The following is a 25,448-nucleotide window of genomic DNA, read 5'->3' on the forward strand; positions in this document are numbered from 1 at the left end:
ATCAAAAGCAGACTTGGTCATAAGTTAGGAAGAGATCTGATGGTGTTCAGAAGTCAGAAACCTCAATTTCTAGAAGGCAAAAGAGTGCTCAGAAAGAGAACGAGAAGTATGACAAGAGAAAATTTCAGTGTTACTGTTGTAAGAAGTTTGGCCACTTCGCTGCTGATTGTTGGTGAAACAAGGAAAGGAAGTCAGAAGAAGCAAATGTATCCAGAATAGATTCTGATGATGCGTATTTGGAAGACTGATGGTATATGGACATTGGCTTCTCAAATCATCTTACTGGAAATAAGAAATGGTTGATTGACTTTGACTCTAGTAAGAGGATAAAGATCATATGTGTTGATGATAAATACTTCAATGTTGAAGGTATGGGAAATGTCAGAGTAGTTCCGAATAATGGTTAAACAAAATTGATTTAGAACTTGTGGTATGTTCCTGGCATGAAAAGAAATCTGATGAGCGTAGGTCAATTAATTGAGAAAGCATTTTTAGTTACCATGAAAGGCAATCTTTTGAAGTTGTATGACTATAATCAGAAGTTGATTATGAAGTAAGAACAGTGGAGGAACATAACATTCAAAGTGAATGTTAAAACTGCAGACTCTGAATGCCTTAGTGCAACAAGTGTTGTGAAGAAAAGTGAGTTGTGGCACAAAAGATTTGGCCATCTTAAATTCAAAAGCTCAGGGCATATGAATTCAAAAAAGTTGATACATGGAATTCCTGCAATTAATAAGTTAGAGAACTCATGCAATGTGAGCATGAGAGGGAAGCAACCAAGACTGTCGTTTGAATTTGAAATGCCTCAAAGAGCAAAGCATGCTCTAGGTGTGACACATTTTGATGTGTGTGGACCATTTCCAGTACCTTCACTCGGAAGGAATAAATACTTTGTGTCATTTGTTGATGAGTTCACAAGAATGACATGGGTATCTCTCATAAAGTTCAAACACGGGGTGTTTGCTGAATTTAAGAAATTTAGAATCAAGGATGAGAATCAGAGTGGTCAGACTCTGAAGATTCTCAGAACTGATGGTAGAGGTGAGTATAACTCTACAAAGTTAAGAAAGTTCTGCGAGGAGAATGGAATTGAGCATGAGGTGACTGCTTCATACACTCCTCAACACAATTCTCTTGCTGAAAGAAGAAACTGAACTTTGCTTGATATGAGAATGAGCATGCTGAAGAAGAAGAACCTACCTCACACCTTGTGGGGAGAAGATGTTGCCACCTCAACATATGTACTCAATAGGTGTCCAACAAAGAAGCTGAAGGAAATTATTCCTTTGGAAAAGTGGACTGACTGGAGATAAGAAAAGTGTAAGCCATCTGAAGGTGTTTGGTTCTGTTTGTTACAACCATGTTCCAGATGCTAACAGAAGGAAGTTGGATGATAAAAGCAGAGTTATGTTGCTTGTAGGGTACCACAGTATAAATGCTTATAAGCTCTACTATCTTGTCACTAACAAGGTCGAATTCAGCATAGATGTCGTTGTGAAAGAATCAAAAGTGTGGGATTTGATTAAATCTCAATCCAACTCTGATGTAGAGTTAACCTCTAAAGATACTTCAGAGTTTGAAGGTTCTGTAGATGAGTCAAAATCAGAAGATGATTCTGAAAGTGACTCTAAAGGCGAGTTTGACTCGGAAGGTGAATCTGATTCTGATCCAGATTCTGATGGTGATTCAGACTCTGGTGGAGATCCAGACTCTAAGAATATTCTAGACTCTGAAGGTGGTCATGCCTCTGAAGGTTGTACTTCTTGGGTTCCAACATTTGATACTGTTCCAACGTTCAAAGGAGATTCTGAACAAGTTCAGAGGCCATAAAGAATCATACAAATACCAATAAGATTTGTAGAGTTTGACATGTTGTAAGATATTGAAGTAGACTCTAAAGGAGAAGTCGTTTAGTGTTCCATGTTAGTAGACTCTGAACTAGTGAGTATTAAAGAAGCTCTCAAGAAGAAAGTATGGTTGAAGGCCATGAAAGAAAAATTTGAGCTTCTGAAGAGATTCGAGTTGCCGAATTGTAAGGCTACTGACGCACCTCCAAAAACAAATCACAAATTGGATTCTGATTCTGAAGGTGATGATGTAGATGCTACACATTTCAAGCAGTTGGTTGGCTCTCTGAGATATTTATGTAATATCATACCTGATATTTGCTATGCAGTTGGAATGACTAGTAGGTTCATGAGTAAACTGAAGTGGTCTCATGAGTAAGGGGACTCCGAAGTATGGAGTTTTGTTCCTTTTTAGAGAGAAGACTAATATAGAGCTGGTGTGTTACTCAGACTCTGATTGATGTGGAGACAGAGTTGACAGAAGAAGTACTTCTGAATATTTGTTTAAGTATCTGGGAAGTCATATTTCTTGGTGTTCCAAGAGGCAACCAGTTGTTGCTTTGTCAACCTGTGAAGTTGAATATATTGCAGGTGTTGTGGTTGCATGTCAAGTTGTTTGACTTCTGAATTTACTACAAGATCTGAAGATCAATGTAAATAAGCCTATAAAGCTGATGATTGATAACAAGTATACAATCAATCTTGCCAAGAACCCAGTGTTGCATGGGAGAAACAAGAATATTGAGACTATGTTTCATTTTCTGAGAAGTCATGTTCAAAATGCAGTGTTAGAAGTTATGCACTCTAGCACCCAGAAGTAGTTGACAGATGTTCTGACGAAAGCGATAAAGATTGATCAATTTCTCCACTTGAGGGATGTAATTGGTGTTATTAGTTTTGATTAGCTGAATATGAATTAAGGGATAATGTTAGAAGTAATTCATTTTCAACATTTGTAGTATTTGTTTTGTTAAGCTTAACCTAGTTAGTGTAGATTAACATGTTGCCTAGGTGACATTATTATTTGTGTATATATAGTACTGTAGTTGTAAATAGTTGTATCCGCTGAGTATTGTAGTGCAATATATGTGCAATCATTTAACTGTAACTATTTTGGCAGAGTAGTGGAAGTTTGTTAGAATTTGTTATTCTCTCTCTTCTCTTTCTTCTTCCATCTTCATCTTGTGCACCAACAATGATTATATATTAATTTAAATTTGAAGAACTCTCTCTTATATGTGTAGCTGCAATGCAGAGATTATATGTTTTCATAGTCTTGAATTTAATTGAATTATTTCTCGTAAGACAAAAAAACATTATCTTGAATCTTTTAGATCTCAAAAGATAATGAAACAAAGATGAAAATCTTGAAGTTCAAAATTTTTAAAATGCAGAAAAAAAAAGAGAATGATGCTTGTGCTATGGTGGTGAGAAGTTAATTAGAAGAGGAAGAGAAGGAGAGGTTGAGTGTTGTGGCTATAGGAGAAAGAAGATGAACCGATGAATCCCTTTGGGTGGAAAATGTCATGTTTCACTTTAAATCATCTTTTGATCTCAACCATCAATTTGATCTAAGGGCTTATAATCATTCATCTCACTCTCACATAAGAAACACATTTGTCCATATATATATATATATATATATATATATATATATATATATATATAAACATTTAAATTTAAAATGTGTCTTTTTTTAATCTTAGTTTTAATGGAATTAGAGTTTGTTGGAGTTAATCTCCACAAAATTAGTTTATAAGAAAAAAATTATATCATTTATGAATATATATTCAGATTATATATTATTAGATGATCCATAACCTTAATAAATATAAGTAGAATTCCTTTTTAATCCAATGCAACTTCATAAAATCAGATTAAGCCTACAGGAGGTATAAGTAGATCACAAGTACTAAAGTAAAAAAATGAAATTAATACTATACCACAACTCCACAAGGATGTTGACATGACATGACTAGATTTTTGTATACCAGAATTAAATGTAGCATGACCTTGACTTGGAAAACAAACAACCACACATTACAAACAAGAAGTTTTGCATTGTACCACACACAAAATTATCCTAAACAAACTATCAACAAGAAAATAAAACAAATATTAATCAAACACTTATCTTCTGCTCCTGAGGGTATAAGGAATATTGTTTGATTCTTCCATGGAATCTCCGTGACCTGTTTCTGGTTCATGACAACGCCTAGCATGCTTCTTTACACATGGTATCATGAAGATGAGCACCATGAAAAGAGAGAAAACTATGACAAAAACCATAAGCATTATCTTTCCATTTAAGGCATAGTTCTTGTCATCAGAGAATTGAACATTGTCATCTTCTAGTTGTTGAGGACTGTAAGAACTCATCATAGATACAAATTAAGGGAAGTGTTAATGGAAAATGTTGAGTTCTCTTACAAATGCACCAAACTTGCGCAATATTATTTGGCTTAGTTTGCAACAATATTCTACTTGATGATGATTGAGAATTATTTTTCTGTGTGAGTACAATGAGATGCAACTAGGCTCTGAACCAAGTGGTCCATGGTTGCTTTGTTTTTTGAATTGTATTTATTTAGTAACATGTGATATGAATGTTGCAAATGAATGCTACGTTCTTGTTGTAGTAATTAGTATTTTTAAGACTTTTTAATATAAAAAATATTTATTTTTTCAGATTTATAGAAAAATCAATGTATTTAGACTATATGATCTAGATATATTAATTTTTTTAATGATCTAATCAGTTGAAGGACTTGTGATTGATAACACTTCATAAGGATAACGTTATCCAACTTTTTCTTAAGGTTATGCCGCTGTCACCATGTGTGGAATTTTTCTTAAGGTTATGCCGTTGTCACCATGTGTGGAATTTTTCTGATAAAACTATTACACTTCTATCCTTTTCAAAATGCAAAATCATTATGTGTGAATCACTGTTATAGATTTGTTAAGAAATTTTTTATTCAAAATTAATATCTCTCTCCCTTGAGCACGAAGACGTGAAAAGATATCAGAATGTATATAAATTCTTGGTAATAAAACGTTGGTTAATATATAAATAATTAGTACAGATGAAACTCTGGTGAGCATAGGCATCCCAACTATATTAAAATTTCTACATAGGCATCCCAACTATATTAAAATTTCTACATTAACACTTTAAAAATCTAAAGTAAGAAACAATAGTTATTTCTCTAAGGTTAAATATATTTTTCGTTTTTATAAATAATCAAAATTTAATTTTAGTCTTATACAATTTTTTTTTTAAAAATAGTCATTCTAAAATTTTTCATTCAAATTTTAGATATTTATAGTAAATTTCCTCTAACAAAAGCTGACATGTCTCATCATATTTTTTGCCACATCACTTAAAGTCAATATTTTGTTTGACAAAAAAAAACATGTTAGATTGCGAGGTTACAAATCTTCATAAATTTAGTGATTTTCTTCTAATTCATCTTGCTCGTCTTCTTCTCCTTCACCATGTTGTGAATTTGCATGGAAAAAAAAGAATCTCCCTTTAGGATTCAAAAAAAGCCTTTGTGGGTTGGATAAATATAAAGAAGAGTTAGAGTGCACCATTTAGATGATAGTTACCAAGCTAAAAATCTAAAATAACAGAATAATTATCTCACTAAAAAATTTAAGATTAAATATGTTTTTTTGTTCTTATAAATAATCAAAATTTGATTTTAGTCTTATACAATTTTCCTCTAAAGAATAGTCATTTTAAAGTTTTTCATTCAAACTTTAGGTCTCTGTCACTACTTCCTTTAATGGAAGTTGTCGTGACATGTCATGTTGCATCATGTCACTTAAATTCAATATTTTGCTTGACTACAAAAAACACGTTAGATTGTGGGATTATAAATCTTCATAAAATTAGTCATTTTCTTCTAGTTCATCTTGCTCGTCTTCTTCTCCTTCACTATGTTGTGAATTAGCGTGAAAAAAGACAACCTCCCTTTAGGATTCAAAAAAAACCTATGTAGGTTGGATAAATAGAAAGAGGAGTTGGAGTGTACCATTTAGATGATAGTTACCAAGCTAAAAACTTAACCTTTAAGTGCCAATAAAAAAAACAAAAAAAAACGCTCGCAAATTGTTCGACGAAATGCTTGAACGAACAACAGTTGCGACGAGATGCCTGAGCGAACAACAACTTTTAGCTTAAAATTGCATAACACATCTTGGACCGCCTTTCTTAATCGAAGCACCTGAGAAATTTAGTTGTTGAAAATCATCATGACGAATTGTATTCAAAGTTGAAAACAAAGGATGTTCCATGATATCATATCTTCCATCACAAAGATTAATTCCACCCACGAAACTTATGATTTATATTTTATTCCATTGTGCAGAACCAACAACTCTATTGTCAACAATTATAGTTTTCTGATCATGAGTGAACATTGTTGAAGTTTCAAAACCGTATACATATTCCCTTGTTGTCGATATCAAAATTGCATCTTGGAAGTGTTTGTAATGAATCACTCTCATATATAATGACATCAAGCTTCCTGTAGAGCAAGTGCAACATCGTGTAAATTTATGAAACTGATGTTCTTATGAGGGAAAATGTTGATAGTAGTGAAGGGTTTGGTTTGATATGAATTGGTAGATTTATAGAGGTGAAGAAGTTGAAGGGAGAATATGATCCATTGTCTTAAGCTTTCAAGTGAAGGAAGCGATGTTTATATGCTTCAGTGAAGGAAATTGGGTTTTATGGAGAAATCAAAGAATTTATTGATTGTTGGTTTTCATTCATTTAGGAAGGTTTAACTACCACAATCTAATGCATTTTTGGTAGTAAACTATAATGTTGACTTTAAGTGACGTGACATGGTGTGCCACGCCAGCTTCTGTTAGGTCAAATAGATGACAAAGACCAAAATTATGAACAGAAAAACTTTGGAGGATCATTCTTTAAAAAAAAACTTATAGGGATTAAAATAAAATTTTGGGTTATTTGTAGAGACCATATACATATTTAACCCATAAATTTATTAGAAAAATCATGTAGGATGAAACCTCTTTAGATAAAATCTAATAGTCTTTTTCTTAATTTATTGTAAATAAAAATAAATCATGCTTAAGTTTTGGGTTTTTATGAGGTTATTCTTATAATGAAGTTTGTTTATGTTAGTCGAGACAAATATGAATGATATATTATCATATGCAGTTTTGGGTTTGAAATAGGCAGTAATCGAACATTTGTCCTAAAATTGTCCCGTCGATAATAGTATGATTTAATTTGTGCTTTGATGTTTTATCACATTTTATTTATTTTTTATTTATTGCTTATTATAGTTTTAGTTGGATCTCTTTGTTGTAATTTAAAATTTATCATTTCTCGTAGTTGATATACTTTTTTGCTATTCTTGATTCTCACTTAGGTTAAAACCATGTGATGTTTTTTAAATTGAGAAAAATGAACAAACCAACTATGTATGACTTGAATCGCAAGTTAGAAGTCTTAAAACAAGATGTTTTTTTATGCTTGATTCAAATCACAATTTTGGATGATTTAAATCAAGAGTAAAAGAGAAATTTGGAAATTGGTGTTGTAAACTTGATTCGAATCAAGGTTTTTCCTGAATCGAATCAAAGGCACATTAACTCGAATCACATATATGGTTGATTTGAATCATGCATGAAAAAAAGTTTTAGAATTCACTTCTGGTTGTGTGATTCGAATTAGGTGATTTCTTGACTCGAATCACATGATTCGAATAAAACATGCCAATCTCATATTTTAGCATCTTGATTTCATTTGATTCAAATCATAACTTTAGCATCTGACTCTAATCAAATTGCTTATTTTTCACCTATTTTGTGTGTTATCTCTAGCACATATATAATTTATTTTTATTTCTCTCTCTAGAATAATCAATTCAAATTTTTCAGAATCCTTGAAAAACCAAGAGTATTCTTTCATTCGCAAACATTTTCTCCTTTTATTTAAACTTAAAGAAAAACTTCCTTGAGTATTGATTTTGTGTGTTCCGATTAAGTGGTGTGTGAGATTCTTTTAAACATCCATCATCTTCAACCTTTAGTCAAAAAAACTCATTGTCATGGTTACCCAGCTCTAAGATTGAGTGTAAGTGGTAGTTACAGGATACATTTAGGATTCTAATGTTTTTTGTGAAGCTTATTGTGTGTTTTCACATTGAAGAATTCATGAGTTCTAATTATTGGCTGATTTAAATCAAGTGTAAAAGTGAAATTTAGAAATTGGTGTTGTAAACCTGATTCGAATCAAAAAAATTCCTGAATCAAATCACATATACGGTTGATTTGAATCATGCATGAACAAGAAATTGGAATTCACTTCTGGTTGTGTGATTCAAATTAGGTGATTGCTTGACTCGAATCACATTATCCAAATCATGATCTGAATCAAACATGTCAATCTTATATTTTATCATCTTGATTTTCATCTGATTCAAATCACAACTTTAGCACCTGACTCCAATCAAATTGCTAATTTTTCACCTAATTTGTGTCTTATCTCTAGCACATATATAATTTATTTTTCTTTCTCTCTCTAGAATAATCAATTCATATTTTTCACAATCCTTGAAAATCCAAGAGTGTTCTTTCATTCACAAACACTTTCTCCTTCTATTTAAACTTAAAATAAAAACTTCCTTGAGTACTGACTTTGTGTGTTCTGATTAAATGGTGTGTGAGATTCTTTTAAACATCCATCATCTTCAACCTTTAGTCCAAAACTCCATTGTCGTGGTGACTCAACTCTAAGATTGAGTGTGAATGGTAATTACAAGATACATTAAGGATTCTAATGTTTTTTGAAGCTTGTTGTTTGTTTTCAGATTGAAGAATTAGATTTCATGAATTTTGATTAAGTGTTGTATGAGATTCTTCTGAACATTCATTATCTTCAACCTTTAGCCAAAAAATCCATTGTTGTGGTTACTTAATTCTAAGATTTAGCGTGGGTGGTAGTGGCAAGGTAAATTAGGGATTCTAATGTTTTTTGTGAAACTTGTTGTGTGTTTTCAGATTGAAGAATCAAACTGTGTCACTACTACAAACAGTATCTACCACCTTGGTTGGGAAAAAGTTTTCATCATAGTCGGTTGCTCGTGGTAACGAAAGGTGTGATAGAAAGTTGACTAATTTTTCCATCGAGCTAATGACCAAGGTGAAAAACTAAATAACGTGCTACTTAACCCCATGGTTGGGCCTATTAATCGAGGTGAAAGTAGCTTGGTCATGGGTTTGATTCCTAGAAAAATTATTTTGGCATTTTGGCGCATGGACTTTTCCCCATAGTTGTTAGGTTTAATCCATGGTATAGGTGTGAGGGGGATAACATTTCATCCCGGTTAAGAGATCCAACCGTGGGGAATTCCATTGTTATTTTAAAAAAATTTATTTTATTTTATATATAATTTCTTTATAATCTGTATATTGTATACCACATTTTTACCATAACAAAATGACACCAAAATATGCACTAAAATATGAAACAAAACTATACATTATATATGCACCGAAATGGCGTGCATGTTGTACCAAAATGTGAAACAAAATTATACATTATTTAAATCAAAACCAATATTTCACACATTTTTCAAAATAAGTATTTACTCTACTTATAAATCTCATGAAATCAAGATGCCCAACATGAATGAGCATCTTTTAAGTCTTCTTCTATGAATGGTGTCTAGTTGTTAAACATCTATAAGTTGAACAAAATGTAAAAGTATTTAATTAGAAATAATAACAAACTATTATGCAGAACAAAAAAACCAAATTTTAAAATAGAGGGATCAAAACTAAAAAAAGTGAAAATATGAGAACCAAAATTGTAATTAAGCCAAACATTAACATGCAATTGTAAATATATTTTACATGCTTCTAAGAATGAACAATGTTGGCAGAGACAAAATTTATCATGTGTTTCATGACATAAAATTCACATTCGTATCCTCCTGGTTGTCTCGCCAATGCAAATAAATTATATATAATGAATAATAATATACATTAAAATACATGTAAGATAAATAAATATCACAAATAATACACTTACTTTATTAGAGATGAACTTCAGTGTTCATCATCCTTCTGTGAACATTGTGCAAAACTAGAAAAGAAGGATGAGGAAGATGAAGTTAATAGCTACCAATGAATAGTATCATAGTTACATTACACTTAGAGCTGGAATAAGTATCAACAACTTTAACAGAAATTGTTAAATTTAACCCCTAACTGTAACAACTAATACTATATTAATGGTAACCGTTAACTCTCAATCTTTTTTCTCTAACACCCCCCTCAAACTAAAGGATGGTGACTTTCAGACATAACCTTGAGTTTGCCTCGTAACACCTGAAAAGTTGTTGTACCTGTGAGTGCAACTTTCAGTTAGATGTATTTTGTATGATGTCAAAACTAGGATATTTTAGCATTTATGTATATTTGACGGCATCCTCTGAGTCTTAATAGGAATCTTAGCATTAGGAAGCATAAAAATATTTTGAAATGATTTAGAAAAGGTTTCATGCATTAAAAATAGTTTTTTATGGGAAAAATAATCTATGTGTCGACACATACGTGTTATAAGTCAACACATAGAAGAAAGTTTTTCTATGAGTCAACACATGTAACTCATTTTTAAATCATGTAGATCCAGCTTCTGTTTGATGTGTCGATTGTATGTGTCGACACATGACCTATACAGGTTAACACACGACTTATACAGGTAGACACATGCATCGAATGTGTCGATACGTGACTTACATAGGTCGACACATGCAACACATTTTTCCAAAAATTCATGATTTTTTCAAATCCTTTGCATTCCTTTTGCCTCCAACTTTCATACATATAAATACTTCATACATGCATCATTTAAATATATGAAACCAGAATTATCAAAGAATTCTTTTCATCTTCAACCTACGTTATATGCATACACACAAACAAACTACACATAATCATTTTTTGTCTGGGTGTTATATAGAACAAGTGTTGATAACGTCTAATTTAGATTGTTGAATTGTAAATTGGGTTGAGATCTTTGGTGGGTTTCAAATAAGAAAACCAAGTTGGGATTTTCCTTCAAGGTCAATTAGGGATTTGAAGGTTTTGGATAATATTACACAATTTGGATTCGATCGATTGAAAGCTTTGAAGAATGGAGGTTTCTTTCAAAGGAGTAGCGTGAGACAGTGGATCATCTTGGTAAATCTTGGGTTACAATAATTTGCAATTTGGATTTAATCGAGTGAAAGCTTTGAAGAACAAGGGTTTCTAGCAAATGAGTAGCGTAAGACGGTGAATCAAATTGGTATTGTTGGGTGACTTGATCAAGGGAAGAGAAAGTGTTAGAATCAACATCAAACATAAGGTTTGTAGGGTTGCATTGCTACATTTCTCTTGTAAACGACTTTTGCAAAGTAAGGTTGAATTTCATTATCTTAATTCGAGTTCGAATTAAGGGCAAACATACTCATAACGAGGCTGATTGGGGAACTTCCTAAGCAAATCCTTGTGTACTCTCTCTCCATCTCTTTTACTTTTTATTTGTAAATTGTTGAATTCATCGATTGTGCAATCAATACGTTTGGTGAAACTTTTTTATATCCTTTTGAAAAGGTTTTATTGAGTTGATCATAATCTATTAGATTATGGTTGGATTTGAAAATAAATAAAACCATACAAAATTCTAAATAAAATTGATTGCACACAAGGTGTTTGATAATTTGTCTCAATAGAATTTTTGTGCATTTTATCATTGAGAATATGCCTTACTATTAGAGTAATATTCAGCTGATTGTGATTAAATGTTATTTGATCGAATTTGTTTCTCATTATAATAACTTGATTCTATATACGCATATCCCAGCTTTTCGATTGCGGTTTGATTTAGACTATTCAATATGGGTCACTTCCGCTAGCCGTTAAACTTTTAAAACATAATTTTTGTAAAGTTTTTTAACTTGGGATCTACTCACCCCCTTTGGATCGTTTCCTATCATATAACAAGTGGTATCATGAACTTCGGTTAATTCCGTGCTTCAATATTCACTTATTAGAAAATGGCTATTGAACCTAAAGAGGCGTACAATAGAGCTCCCATCTTTGCTGGTGAAAATTATGGCTATTAGAAATCTTGTATGTGTATCCATATCAACTCCGTTGATAAGGGTGTATGGGACGTCATCATCACTGATACTAATCAAATTACAATGACCAATGGTGAAGGTGTCATCATACCAAAACCGAAAGAACAATGGAATGATAGTGATAAGAAATTATGGTCACATGATTGGAAGGCACAAAATATTCTAATATCTGCACTTGGTGTTGATGAATATTATCGCGTTTCCCATTGTGAAAGTGCCAAAGCTATGTGGGACACATTAGGAGTTGCCCATGAGGGAACTAATGAAGTCAAATAATCTGGGATAAATACCTTAAATCAAGAGTTTGAACTATTTCGCATGAAGCATGGTGAAACCATTACCGGCATGAAAAAGAGGTTCACACATCTTATAAATTGGTTGAATGCTCTAGGTAAGCCTATTTCTAATGATATTTCTACTAATGAAGTTTTGAGGTGTCTTAATAGGGAATGACAACATAAGTTCACCGCAATAAAAGAAGCGAGTGATCTTAAAACACTTGAGCTCACAAATTTATTTGGCAAGCTAGAAGAACATGAGCAAGAACTCACTTGCTTGGAAAAACATGAGAAAAATATTGAAAAGAATATAAATAAGGAGAAAGGGAATGGCAAGGAGGTATAAAATAAGTCTATTGCTCTAAATACTTCAAGTTCAAGGTCCTCAACTAATAAGCAAAGTGATTGTGAATCAAGTGATGATGAGAACTCCGATGATGAAGAAGTGGGGTTGTTTGTCAAAAGGTACAATAGGTACATAAGGAAAAATGGAGTCAAGCACTCCAACAAGAACCTAATCAAATTTAGAAGGCTATCTAACTCCCCAAAGGAATATGAGAATAAGAAGGGTAAACTTAGAACTTCATGCTACAATTATGGAAAAGTCGGTCATTATAGGTCAGAGTGTCCATTGATTAAGAAACACAAAGAGAAAGGTCATCATAAGAAATCTAGCAAGTCTAGAAGAGCCTATATTGCTTGGAAGAGTGAAAGTGATTCTTCAAATGATGAAAGCTCAAGTTCAAGCGTTGAATCAGCCAAGCTCTACTTAAAGTGAAATTCTATTATTATTTATTCAGTTTGTGAAATGCCCCCTATTATGCATTATGAATGTATTGGTGAAAAATCAATCATGTTGTTAGTTAGTTGCAGGTTGATTAGTCGTGAGTGAAGCTAAACATGACTTGTTTTCCCTGTTATTAGTTGAAACTGATCATCTAAAATCCTCTTGTTTAGTTAACTGGTTAAATTTTAAACGGAAAAATGAGTATTGCAAACTGTTTTGGTTTTGTTGATTTGAAATTAATGCTGACTAGTATAAAATTTGCAGGGTGCTTGTTTGTTGTGAAATTCAAATAAGGTGGAGATGCATTTGGTTTGAATATGGTTTGTTGGTGTTGTGCTTCTTGTTGCAGGTTGTAATGGAAAGGTTCTTGGAGGTGTAATGTGAAAAATGGTGGTGATTGCCAAGACAAACAAATGACCCGCTTCTCAATTTTCAATGTCATCCAATGTGATGTAATGTAGTGTAACATGCTAATGTGGTGTGATTGACTTATGTAAAAATGATTCAATGTAATGTTAATTTTTATGTGATGCAAGTGACTATTATTGGATTTATGCCCCATGATGCAATGTAATATGAATAATATTTTTTACTAAATTAAAATCGTCCTCTCGTTTATCTTACTTCAAATCACTCATGTATGAATGTTTTATGCAAAGGTTCTCACTTAAATCCCAGATACTTGATCAATGCAATGGAGAAAATCATTTGAAGAACCAAAGTTAATATAATGATGTCATGACATGGTTTAATCAAACATAAGTGACAATTGACCCTAGGTGACATAGAAAATGAAATGGATTAACATGGTGGGTTATAATTAGGCTTAGTATAGTCAAAGTTGGTCAGTTGAATTTGGTCAACCGGTTGACCAAAAAGTCAACAGCTGACCAAAAGTTAACTTAGGTAAAAACATGCAATTGAGTGTATAGGTCTTGATTTATGATGAATCCTAAAAAGAAATGCAAGAGATGAATGGATCAAGTGATAGAAATGACTTGTAATATAAGTAAGCAAAGGCTTGAATCTGAGTAATGCATCTTGCAACAAGTAAAAGTTGTCATGCCATTAAATGATAATTACAAATGCACCATGTATCAAGAACCATTGACTAGGAGTGAGCTATGGACTTAAATGGAATCATGAACAAAACATGAATGAGACAAGGCCTTTGACCAAATGGATCATCCAATAAATAGGCATGTAACATGCCATGGCCAAGAGATGATTGACAAGAATGGTATGATGCAACCCAAAATGATCAGATAGTTTAACACAAAATTGAGCCTCCCAAATTAGGGTTTCAAAGTCACCAGACAAACCACATGAACAATGATAACAAAACAAGCAACCAGGCTCTATAAGCAAGCTCAAACCAAATGACCCATAAAATTAAGATTTCAAAATCATCCAAGGCAAGCCACATGAACAAGGAACACCCCAAAGTCAAGAATTAAGGTTTATGCACAATGAATACCATAATGCCATCTCCAAGAGCTTAAGCACCAAGAATTAGGGTTTCATACCTTGATCTAGGTGAATGTAACACCATTATCCCTAGGGCTTGATTCTCAAGAAAAAACCTACCCTTTTTAGGTATAAATAGCCACAAACTTTAAATATATAGTGTATGTGTTGCAAGTGTTAATATGAATGCATGATGCACGTGTACGAGTGCAGATGACCCTCAAGCAAAAGGTTAGAGGAAAAGTGAAAAGGGGAGGGGGGTTTTGGGGTATTACACACGCATATCCGACTTGTCATGTGTTTCGACCTATATTGAGGATATGTCACATTCTTCTACATTCATTCCACTCAGAGGGAATCAGGTGGCAAAGTCGTTCTGAGTGTATCTTGACAGCTTGGTAGCAAAAGTTATACACTTTCAGTCGTACGTAGATCAGAGTATACATGTCCCTTTGACGACATAATCTTCTACTATGGATGGTTAGCTTGCAGACCACACCTGATGTTTCTACATCTGCCTGAGCATGTCATGCATAAATTTGGCTATATACAGTTTGTTTCGAAAGAACCTTTAGAGTTTATTTCTCCCACTATGACACGCAGAGATGTGGGTGCCATGTATGATGATTACCTTAATCATCTAGTATCGAATACACCACATGGTACCCTAACTTATAACGGTTTGAGTGTTGCATACGATTACATATGTATTTCAGGGTGTCACATTCTTATATGACACCAGATGCTCTGGGTGATCCACGTAGGTTAGCTCATCAGGAGATACTAGATGAGAAACAGACGATGGCAGATCATGTTGTTGATGTATTGCCTAGATATCGATGTATCATGGATATGACGCATGCTAATATATACATATGAGTCTTTCCTAAAGGCTCTTAGGCGAGGGACATTGTAGATGTCATCATGGAGGATGCACGGTCGACACTGCACTATAGGAGACATCGTAAGAACAGGGGGGATAAATATGGCATACATAATAATATATAATATTTATATTAGGAGTACTATTATTGTTTGTAATTTATTTTGACTTCATTATGTATTTCAAATTTATTCATTTATATACGAATTTTGACTTCATTATGGTTTAATTTATATAACATCTAATATGATTGTATACTTATAATTAGGGGCGTTCACAGTGCGGTTTGGGCAATTTTGATACTAAAAATCATCTGAACCGCAAGAGAAAAATAAGTGTGGTTTGGTTTGGTTCGACTGACTTTTAAATGATAAAATCGAATCAAACTAAAAAAAAACTAATGTAGTTTGATTCAACTCGGCTGGTTCGGCTTTTTACTAAAAAATTATTAAACTATACATACACATATAGAGGACAACATTACTTTGTGTATTGTCATTCATACATTACCAAGTAACAACAAAACTCAACATATTTGGACAACAACTTCCTATTTAATATATAAAAATGATATTAGACAAAATTGGAATAATAAATATAAAACAATAGCATAAATCAAATATCAAAAATATTATAATGAAACAAAAAAAATAGCGGAGATTAGGATTAGTGAAGATGAAAAAGAAAGAACAAGAGATGAGAGATTAAATAAGAAGAGGTGTGATAAAAACGAAATTAGAAGAGAGAACAATAATATAAAAATGAGAGGATGAATTTGAACACTGCAAATCCAATATTATTCATTTTTTTTGCGGTTTTCAATTTTTTTGATTGATTTGCAGTTTAAAATTTGGATCGGTTTGAATTTGAACACCCCTAGTATCCACCTTGAACTCGACTTCGAACCGACTTTGTTTATTTTATTATGTACTTTATTATTTTAGTTTTGATCATTTAGAATATTAAATATTGTTAATATTTTGATATTTTGATTTGTATTTATTATTTAAAATATTTGAAATATATGTATGAAATTTTATTTTTATTATTTATAATGTAATTTAATTTTAAAAAAATAATTTTATTAAATAAATGATGACGGAGCGGAAATACCCAAACTCAATTTGTTTGAGTTTTAATTCTCTATTTTTGATGAAATTGGGACAAAAATATGGATTACTTTAGAATTTGAATTTGGGGAGTTAAAAAACGTGAACCGTTAGTCATGCCTACTCCTAATCACAAAGTAAACCGAGAGAAAATAGAACAAACCGGTTCAAACGAACTAATTCGATCAAACCACAAACCCGGTATTGGGTATTGAAAACCGTCTTGTTCACTCTCGTATGCAATTCCTTTCCACTTTCCTTTTCTCATAAAACACAGAATCCGTTCTTCTTCCTTTTCTGTTTTCCCTCCACCATTGAAGCTCGGTCCCAAAGCTTAAGGGTTATTTAATTTCCCCACAGTAGGTTTCAATCCTCATCTGTTTGATAAAATGCTTCAACCGAACTTTGTGAATAGGAAACACTTGTCATAGATGAAATGAACCAAGATAGGTTTTAGTGACATTGATAGTGCAGTGTTATAACTATTTCCTGCTTAATTGGTTATTTGATTTTGATCTAGTGATGCAAAGTAAATTGTGAGATTTTTACCTGCTATTTAGTTGGTTATTATCTATGTATGAGAGAGTAGATGAGATTATCGTAATCAACTCCTACAAGTAAAATTTGTTCATGATGCAGGTACTAGATATACAGTTCGCCTATTGAAGTACTCTGTGGAATGGAAGAATCGTCATTTTTGGACCCAATGATTGGTCATCTTCGGGGAACTTGCAAGTATGTCCATGTTAACTACTGGTGTCATTTTCTCTGAATTGTAGCTTTATTAATCTTTACTACTGATTATATTTTCTATCATTCTGTAGTAACTACAATAATTCTTTGTACTGCAATACTTATTTTTCTCTAGGCATTTTTTTCGTTAATTAAATATTAGAAACTAATTATTGTCATTTGATTGAAGAATTGTTTAGTCATATCAATAAGTCTATGGAATCTCATTTCAAATAATTGAATATTAATGACAAAGTTCAGTAACCCGTACTATGGTAGCATACTTTGCAATTTGCATGATATAATTTAGATGATAGATACTTTGCACAATGCCCTGGTGCATTATTCTTGGAAATTCACCTCATCCCATGCTGTCTATTAATGGGAAATATCAATTTGTTGGAATTGTTTTGATAATATTAGGTACTATACTGGTTATCCAAAGTATCTTGGACCATCACGGGTTGTTCATTTCACCTCCGAGCGTGAGTTTGTCAATCTCCTTCATGAAGGGTTTCCCATGGTTGTTGCTTTTACTATCAGGTGATCTGGTTGGAGTCAGCTCTTGAATACTCTTACTCTGAAGCTTATTTAGGTGTGAATGAAAAAGAAAAGAAATAAAATGAATTAATTTAGGAATGACTTCTTATTATTCTATAATGCAGGGGGAATTACACAGAACATCTTGACAAAGTATTAGAAGAAGCTGCTTCTGAGTTTTATCCACATGTAAAATTTATGCGTGTAATTTATTTTATTAATGATCTCTTACTACTTGTTTGTGTTGGCACTTGGGAGTCATACCTATGTATATTTTTACTCACGATGAAGCATTGCAATCGTCTAGTCTGATAGAGTCACAAAAACATACACAAATGTGCTCATTACTTTGCAATGAGTTGGAGTTTACTAATAGGAAAGTAGGCACTAGGCTTACAGTAGAATTTATCTTTTATCGTGTTCCTTTTTCTGTACTTTTATTGCTTGTTATTGTCTATGCACTTTGCAGCGTTTCTATTCCACATTGATGATGACATGATAATATTTTGTGCTTTGCAGGTTGAGTGTCCAAAGTATCCTGGGTTTTGTATAAGTCGGAAGAAAAAGGAGTACTCATTCATGGGAATATTTCATAGTCCAACACATGTATGGTATTCCTTTCTGTTTGCTAAGCCTCTTAACCTCAGTGCCTAAATTGCTAATTGGATAAAATTATGATAAATTTTCTTCTGATGGCATGTTTAAGTAAACCCAAGAAGCACAAATTCTATGACAATAATTTGGTTTTTAGTAATTGGTTGATCTTTTCATTGACTCAATGGAAATGTCGTTACTTGAGACATGCGTTTCTTTTTACAGGTGGCTAACCAGGGTAGGGTAGCTGATCCAAATATTACTAAATACAATGTGAAAGTCATGCCTGTAAGTATCCCTCCTCCTGCTTTTCAGGAAAATTGTAAAGCATGTAATACCAGCCATGATTATTTGTATTTTGAACAATCCCCCTTAAGAAAATATCAAATACTGAAAATGTACCCTTCCCAGGTATTAAATCTAGTAATCAATCACTAAGATCAACTTAAGCACATGTTTCTTTTGGATCAAGCGCTAACCACTAGGCTAAAAGCAATTGTTGTTAATGAGGGCGCAACTTTATTTTCTTATAGCATAGAGCCCTCAAGGGGTTGCGCCCAACCCATACTAAACGCCATGGGTTGGGATGTTAAGCCCATCGAATCCCTAAGGGTGATGCTGGATTAATAAATCCAACAGTTTCTTGATATGAAGCCATTTAGGTTTTTACCAATGAAATTTGTCTACTTGCCATGGAGGGTTCCTCAAAGTTAATATTTCTTCCATTCCATGTACAAGGAGCCATTTCCTATCATTTAAAAATAAATTTTCTTACTCAAAATTGATATTTCATTTTGAAACAAAATTAATTAATAATTAGAAAGTATAAAAGTGTAGATTGCAAGATTGCTTAAAGATTACTATATCAATGGAGCAAAATGTATATTGAGTTGCTTAAATATTATGTGGCATAGTTGAAATTGAGAAGCTCTTAATAGCTGCTAAACAACTAAAAGTTTTGTAACCAGTAAAAGTGGCTGTAAAACCTATCAAACATTTTTGAACTTCTATGACATATGTCAAAGGCTTTGGCTTTGAATATTTTTAATAATATCATACTTCCATTTGCTTGGGTGCAATTGCAGTTCAACTACGATATCAGTGTTTACGGGTTTAGAGAAATCTTCAAGCGCTATGGGATCTGAGCATCAGATTTGAAGTAAGGTTCTAGTAGGAAGGTTTTATCTTTCAAATAATAAGGAGCCACACCAAATTATACTACCTATTTTATTAAATTGTAATTGTATATCATCATAAGTTACAACTTCAGGCCAGTAGATGGCAAATTATAATTACCTGTTTTGTTGATGTCTCAACCCTTAAATATAATTTGGTTCAGTCCATTCATGGAAATGTTCTCTTAATTCCTTCATTTTGGTTGTTTAAGTTGTATAGTAAAGTTAATTGATGTAGCTTTTAGGTTGTTTTTCTCTTAATGTTGTGGTATTTCAACTATTGGCTCGATTGGCTTTTCATTTTGATTTGTTTTTGAAGAAAATTATTGTTAATAGAACGGGGGATTTTTAAACAAATAAGCTCTATATCTCTCTAGATATTGGCAATAGTGATCTTTTGTTATTGGAATTGAACTGGAATGTCTTACCTTAATTAGATCCCCTCCAGACTTCGTGCTTAGAGGACCGTGAAATTGAGATGTTTTACCTTAGTCACACTGCCCTTCCAACTCCCGTTTTTGAGAGATTGTGAACTCAAATAATTTTAGTTGGACCTCAAAGAGCTTGGCCAACCAATTATTTAGTCTGTAAGTAACACGGAGACGACTTGGGTGCAAAAGGGAGGGGTGTAGTGGCGAGTACGTGATCTCATCCGACCCAATACTCCTCAATCATGGATCATGGGGGAATGCGTCCGACCACATATTAGGAGAATAATTGAAGTCATCATAAGTTGCATAGATTAATTGCACTATTTATTTTAGGGAATGATTGACTTCACTCACTCCACTATCAGGTCAAAGTTACGGCGTGCATAGGCGAATTGATAGGCATTAGAACCGATCTTTGCAGCAACTCTTGGATCAATAGTTGGGTGAGTCTTTCACTCTTTTACATATTTTGATAGAAAAGCCCTCTTGTGCATCTCATTGCAGGAAGTATATCCCTTATTAAACTAAATGCGAGGATAGTTGGTGTCTACCATGGAACCTAGTAAAAATAATCTGGATCACACTCTCATTTGAAACATTCTTTGCCATAATCCCTATTTTGCAATGGTGAGACGTGGCACCACTAGCAAGATAAGTGGTGACCAATGAGCCATAACAGAGATGTGACATGCTATGGAAGAGTTATGTCGCCACAATGAATCCTGTAAAATAGAGTTTTGCATTTCCATTAATAACGACACGAGGACGACCCATCGAAGGGCGCGAAGATCTTAGATCCATAACACCCTTTAGAAGAAATCTAGGATGCACCCACACTAGAGAACTTCAAGCCACTGACCTAATAACCTTTGATGGGTAAAGCGACCCACATGAGCACATAATTGATATCAACACTCAAATGGTGATAATAGGCACCATTGACTCCATGAAGTCTAAACTCCTATTTGATACGTTCAAGGAGACGACATTGAGGTGTTATATGAACCAACCTAAATTCTAGATAACCAACTATCAAGACCTCTTAAGGAAGTTGATTCACCAGTTATCGACGAGCAAGTATCGAAGGGTCTCAACAACTAGTTTGTTTAATGTCCACCAGAGACACTCTGAATCTTTGAAAGATGACCTCACTAGGTTTAACGAGCCGACCGTAAAAGAGGTTCAAGAATAGTAAGAAAGTTGAGCATTTCAATGAGGCCCTCGCCTAAAAGGATGTTTCCTCCATGACAACACTACAACAAATAATATTTTTCATGACAAATCTTTCACCTCGAACAATAGAAGATCGAGGTATAAAGACAAGACGCGCTATTTTTTGTTATTCAAAAAATAAAAAACCATACATTCCCTTGAGTTTTCATAACATCGAGGTGAAAAAACAACTCAGTACAAGCTTTGATTCGCAGCTATCGCAGTTTATGATTTGTTTGTTTATAAGTGTAAAATAAAATGTTCTAACCCTTCAATTTTATATTTAACTGAGGCATAAAACAATAAGATTTTAATATAAAAACACTTGTTAAACAAATTTTACCCTAATCCTTACTAATATGAAGTCTCCCCAAACTCGTAAGGATCATTCTTTGGGATGGATTGCAAGATAGAAAAAATCATCAATGTTCTTCTATTTTGAACAAAACGTTTTTTTCTACCCTTGTAATCTCTCACATAATGGTGTTAATGTTGTCGTAGTTGTATTTTTGAAATAACCCCCAATTAAAGAAGAGAACTCAACCTTTGAAGAGTACTTAGTTGATAGATTGCAAGTGCAGAAAATCATTCTTCCTTCAAGTTACACAAAGAAGGGAGCTTAACCAACAAAGAAGGGAACTTAATAAACAAGGGAGGTAGTTGTTAGATGCCTAAAAGTGCTTATTTGAGTTATCAAATGTGGGCATCTTTCACTCCTTTTTATAGAAAAAGTGTTCAAAACCGCCATTGCTTTTGATGATTTGCGATACAATTTGAAATGATCTTGGTACCTTTAATTTGTGTGTTATTGTGCAGGAATTAGGCATAAAATGAGTAGAAAAACAAAGACACAAAGAAGTTTGCAAAGGAACCAAGAAAAGAAAGCATTCATCAGCATGCTCGCTAGGCGAGTGATGTAGCGAAGTGTTCGCTAGGCGAGCACCCAGCGAGCTGCCAGCGAACATTCTCAGAATTTTACTGTAGCAAAATCAGAAAACTCGCTGTAGCGAAGGTGGTAGCGAACACTCCCAGACTTAGCCAAAAGCACAGCTAGCACTTACTCGCTAGGCAAGTGTCCAGCGAGGCTGCAACGAGCATTCCAGTAGCAAAACCTTCAGAACTCGCTGTGGCGAAGGAGAAAGCGTGGGCTTCGCCTAACGAAGGTTTCTTCTCCTAGCGAACCTTTGAAATCTGGACTTAGATATTTCTCTGGGCGCAGGCACTTCTGGTGGCCTATTTTGGGGCTCGCTAGGCGAACCATTCTGCTCGCCTAGCGAGCATGACAGCACTTGACCCAGTACTATAAGTAGTAGGGGCTACTTTTTGGAAAAAAACTTTTTGACACTTAGCACTTAGATATTTTTTCAGCATTGGGATCATATTTTGTAACCTAAAAACCCTTTTTCTTCATTTTTCTTCATCTCTTAACAATATTCCACAAAAAGAAGGTGTATTCCCATCCAATCTCGATTCTTCGACTCGGATGTTGATCAACCTTCAAACGAAACTTCTTGACCAAGCTACCATGAAAATGAGTAGCTAAGTTCTTCATTTTGTCAAGGTTAGATGTAGATGATCACAAGCTTTGTATGTAAATGGGATGATCTTCATTTGTAAACTCTTTAATGATGAATGTATGGTGAAAACTTTGTTTTATTGAAAACTCTTTGTGTTGGTTTATGATCGAGAGATGTTTTCCAACTCTTTACCTATGTTTTCATCCAATCTTATTTGTTAGATAGAGATAGTAATGAATGATTTTGTTCACCATAAAGTTGAACCAAAAAGTTGTCATTTTGATAGATTGTGTGAGATATCAACAATGGATCAAAATGGGAAAACCCACAATGTGTGTTAGAGATAAACACATTGGGAGGACTTTGTGAAATAGTTTATCATCTAAAGGAGTTTATGAGTTTTGTTGATCGAACATATGCATGCAAAGTTATCGTCGAACCCTAACTTTGACAATATTTCTCAAATAGAAAAACCAAAACTTTTACCGCAATTTCTTACACTTTTATGCAAGCTACCGTCACTAAACCAAAAACCCCCTTGTTACGATAAGTTAAGAACTTACCAACTGTCGAACGGCGGCGATATCTCACAATCCCTGTGGAGACGATAACAAAAACCCGATACTTTATTGCCTATCCAACAAAATGGCGCCGTTGCCGGGGATTCTGAATTGATATTGCGAGCATCGCAATAGTTGCTAAATTTTTAACTTTTGAATTTTTGACTTGTGCTTGTTAATTTGTTTGGTTTAGTGTGCAACTTTTGTTTTATGCGAGGGCAGGTTCTGGAGGACGAACTTCTTTTTGATCCCGAGATCGAAAGAACCGCAAGGAGACTGAATAGCAGAATGAGACGAAGGAGGCAACAAGCTAGACAACGACAAGAGAAAATAGAAGGTTCTTCTACAACACCCACACCACCTTTCATACCTATCATGGATCAACCACCACAACCACCGCCCGCTTCCACACCATGTGTCAACAGTCCAAGGAATACCGCTCAATTTTCCAACCACACGGGAAGGCAAGCCGAGATGAAGACGGGAACTCTTAACTTGCTATACAGGAGTCCATTCACCGGAATGGACCACAAAGACCCCTTTGCTTTTCTCACCAAATTTTACGAGATAGCATTGGTGGTCGGAGTTGACCAAGCTCAAGAGCTACCATTGTTCAAAAGATTATTTCCTCATGCTTTGCTCGACAAAGCCAAAGATTGGTACTTGGATCAAACACCTGCAGTCATGACGGATTGGAACGTGTTGGAAGAGAAGTTCATTGAAAGATTTTTCTCCCACAACCGGTTCATGGAATCCAAGACAGCTATCTCCGTGTTTTCACAAGGAACCAACGAATCTTTAAATGAAGCATGGGAAAGATTCAAATCTATGCTTCGGAAGTGCAAAGGGCACGGTTTTGACGAATTGACTCAAATCCATATTTTCAAGAATGGCCTTCAACCAAATTGCAAGACTTTGTTGGATGCTACCTCGGGTGGTTCTTTGTTGTCTAAAAGCGCCGAAGAAGCTACAGATATCATTAACCGTATGGCTCTAAATGACCTCCAAAGTCAAAGTAGAGGCAACTCTTTGAAGAAACCAGGAGTGCTTGAACTTGGGACAAACAATGCTATTCTTGCCCAAAATAAGCTCATTTCACAACAAGTTGAACTCTTAACTCAACAAATCAAAGAATTGAAAGAGCCGTCAAGAGCTAAACAAATAACTCATTGTGAGCTTTGCAAGGGTGATCATGACACCGGGTTTTGTCCACCTCCCGGGTTCGAAGAAGTGTATTACATGGAGAACCAACGAGACTACCAACCAAGGCAACAACATCCTCAACAACCGTATCAACAACATCCTCAAAATCAACAACAACACTTTCAAGGGAACCAAGGCTTCCAACCAAGGGGAAACTATCACCATAACCAAGGTTATGGGGGTGGTACTTCTAACCGTCAAAATCCTTACCAACCTCAACCACCATCGGTCGTGACTTCAAAGTTAGAAGAAACATTGACGCAATTTATGCAAATGTCAATGGCTAATCAAAAGAGCAACGATGCGAAAATCAAAAATCTCGAAACTCAAGTCGAACAACTAGCTAAACAACTAGCGGAACAACAAACCGGACCATCTTTTTCGGCGAACACGTAAACGAATCCTAAAGAGCATTATAAAGCGATAACGACGAGAAGTGGGAAGGAGTTGATTAGTGAGATTAAAAAAAGAGATGAGCGTGAAAAAAGAGAGGATGAGGAAAAAGATGAGGAGAAAAAAATAGAGAAGAGCATTGAAGGTGAAGTTGGGGAGTGGAGTGAGGAAGAAGTTGAAAAGGACGAGAAAAATGGTGAAGTAGAAAATAAAGAAAGTGTGGAAGTCGAAAAAAATAATAGTGATGAAGTGAAGGTGGAGGGAGTGAAAAAGAAAAGAGAGAGGAATTCTAGATCTTCTAGAGGAAAGGAGGTAGTGAGCACTACTCCAATCCAAAACCTTCCATATCCTCACGCTCCATCCAAGAGGGAAAATGAATGGCACTACGCCCGGTTCATGGATATATTCAAACAACTCCAAGTTAACATTCAGTTTGCCGAAGCATTGGAGCAAATGCCTAAGTATGCAAAATTCATGAAAGACATACTTACTAAAAAGCGGAGGTACACGGAACCGGAGACGATTGTCATGGATGCTAGTTG

At 34.2% G+C, this 25,448-nt stretch overlaps 1 protein-coding gene across 1 annotated transcript; it reads left to right on the plus strand.

The window, feature by feature from the left end:
* Positions 1-1,923: 1,923 nt before the first annotated feature.
* On the plus strand, positions 1,924-19,560 carry LOC127080575 (uncharacterized). Its single transcript, XM_051020893.1, has 6 exons — positions 1,924-2,225; positions 17,705-17,824; positions 17,947-18,025; positions 18,341-18,427; positions 18,641-18,703; positions 19,501-19,560. The coding sequence occupies exons 1-6, from the start codon at positions 1,924-1,926 to the stop codon at positions 19,558-19,560; spliced, it is 711 nt and encodes a 236-aa protein (XP_050876850.1).
* Positions 19,561-25,448: the final 5,888 nt, after the last annotated feature.

Source organism: Lathyrus oleraceus, chromosome 5 (genome assembly GCF_024323335.1).
Source record: "Lathyrus oleraceus cultivar Zhongwan6 chromosome 5, CAAS_Psat_ZW6_1.0, whole genome shotgun sequence".
Taxonomy (NCBI): Eukaryota; Viridiplantae; Streptophyta; class Magnoliopsida; order Fabales; family Fabaceae; genus Lathyrus; species Lathyrus oleraceus.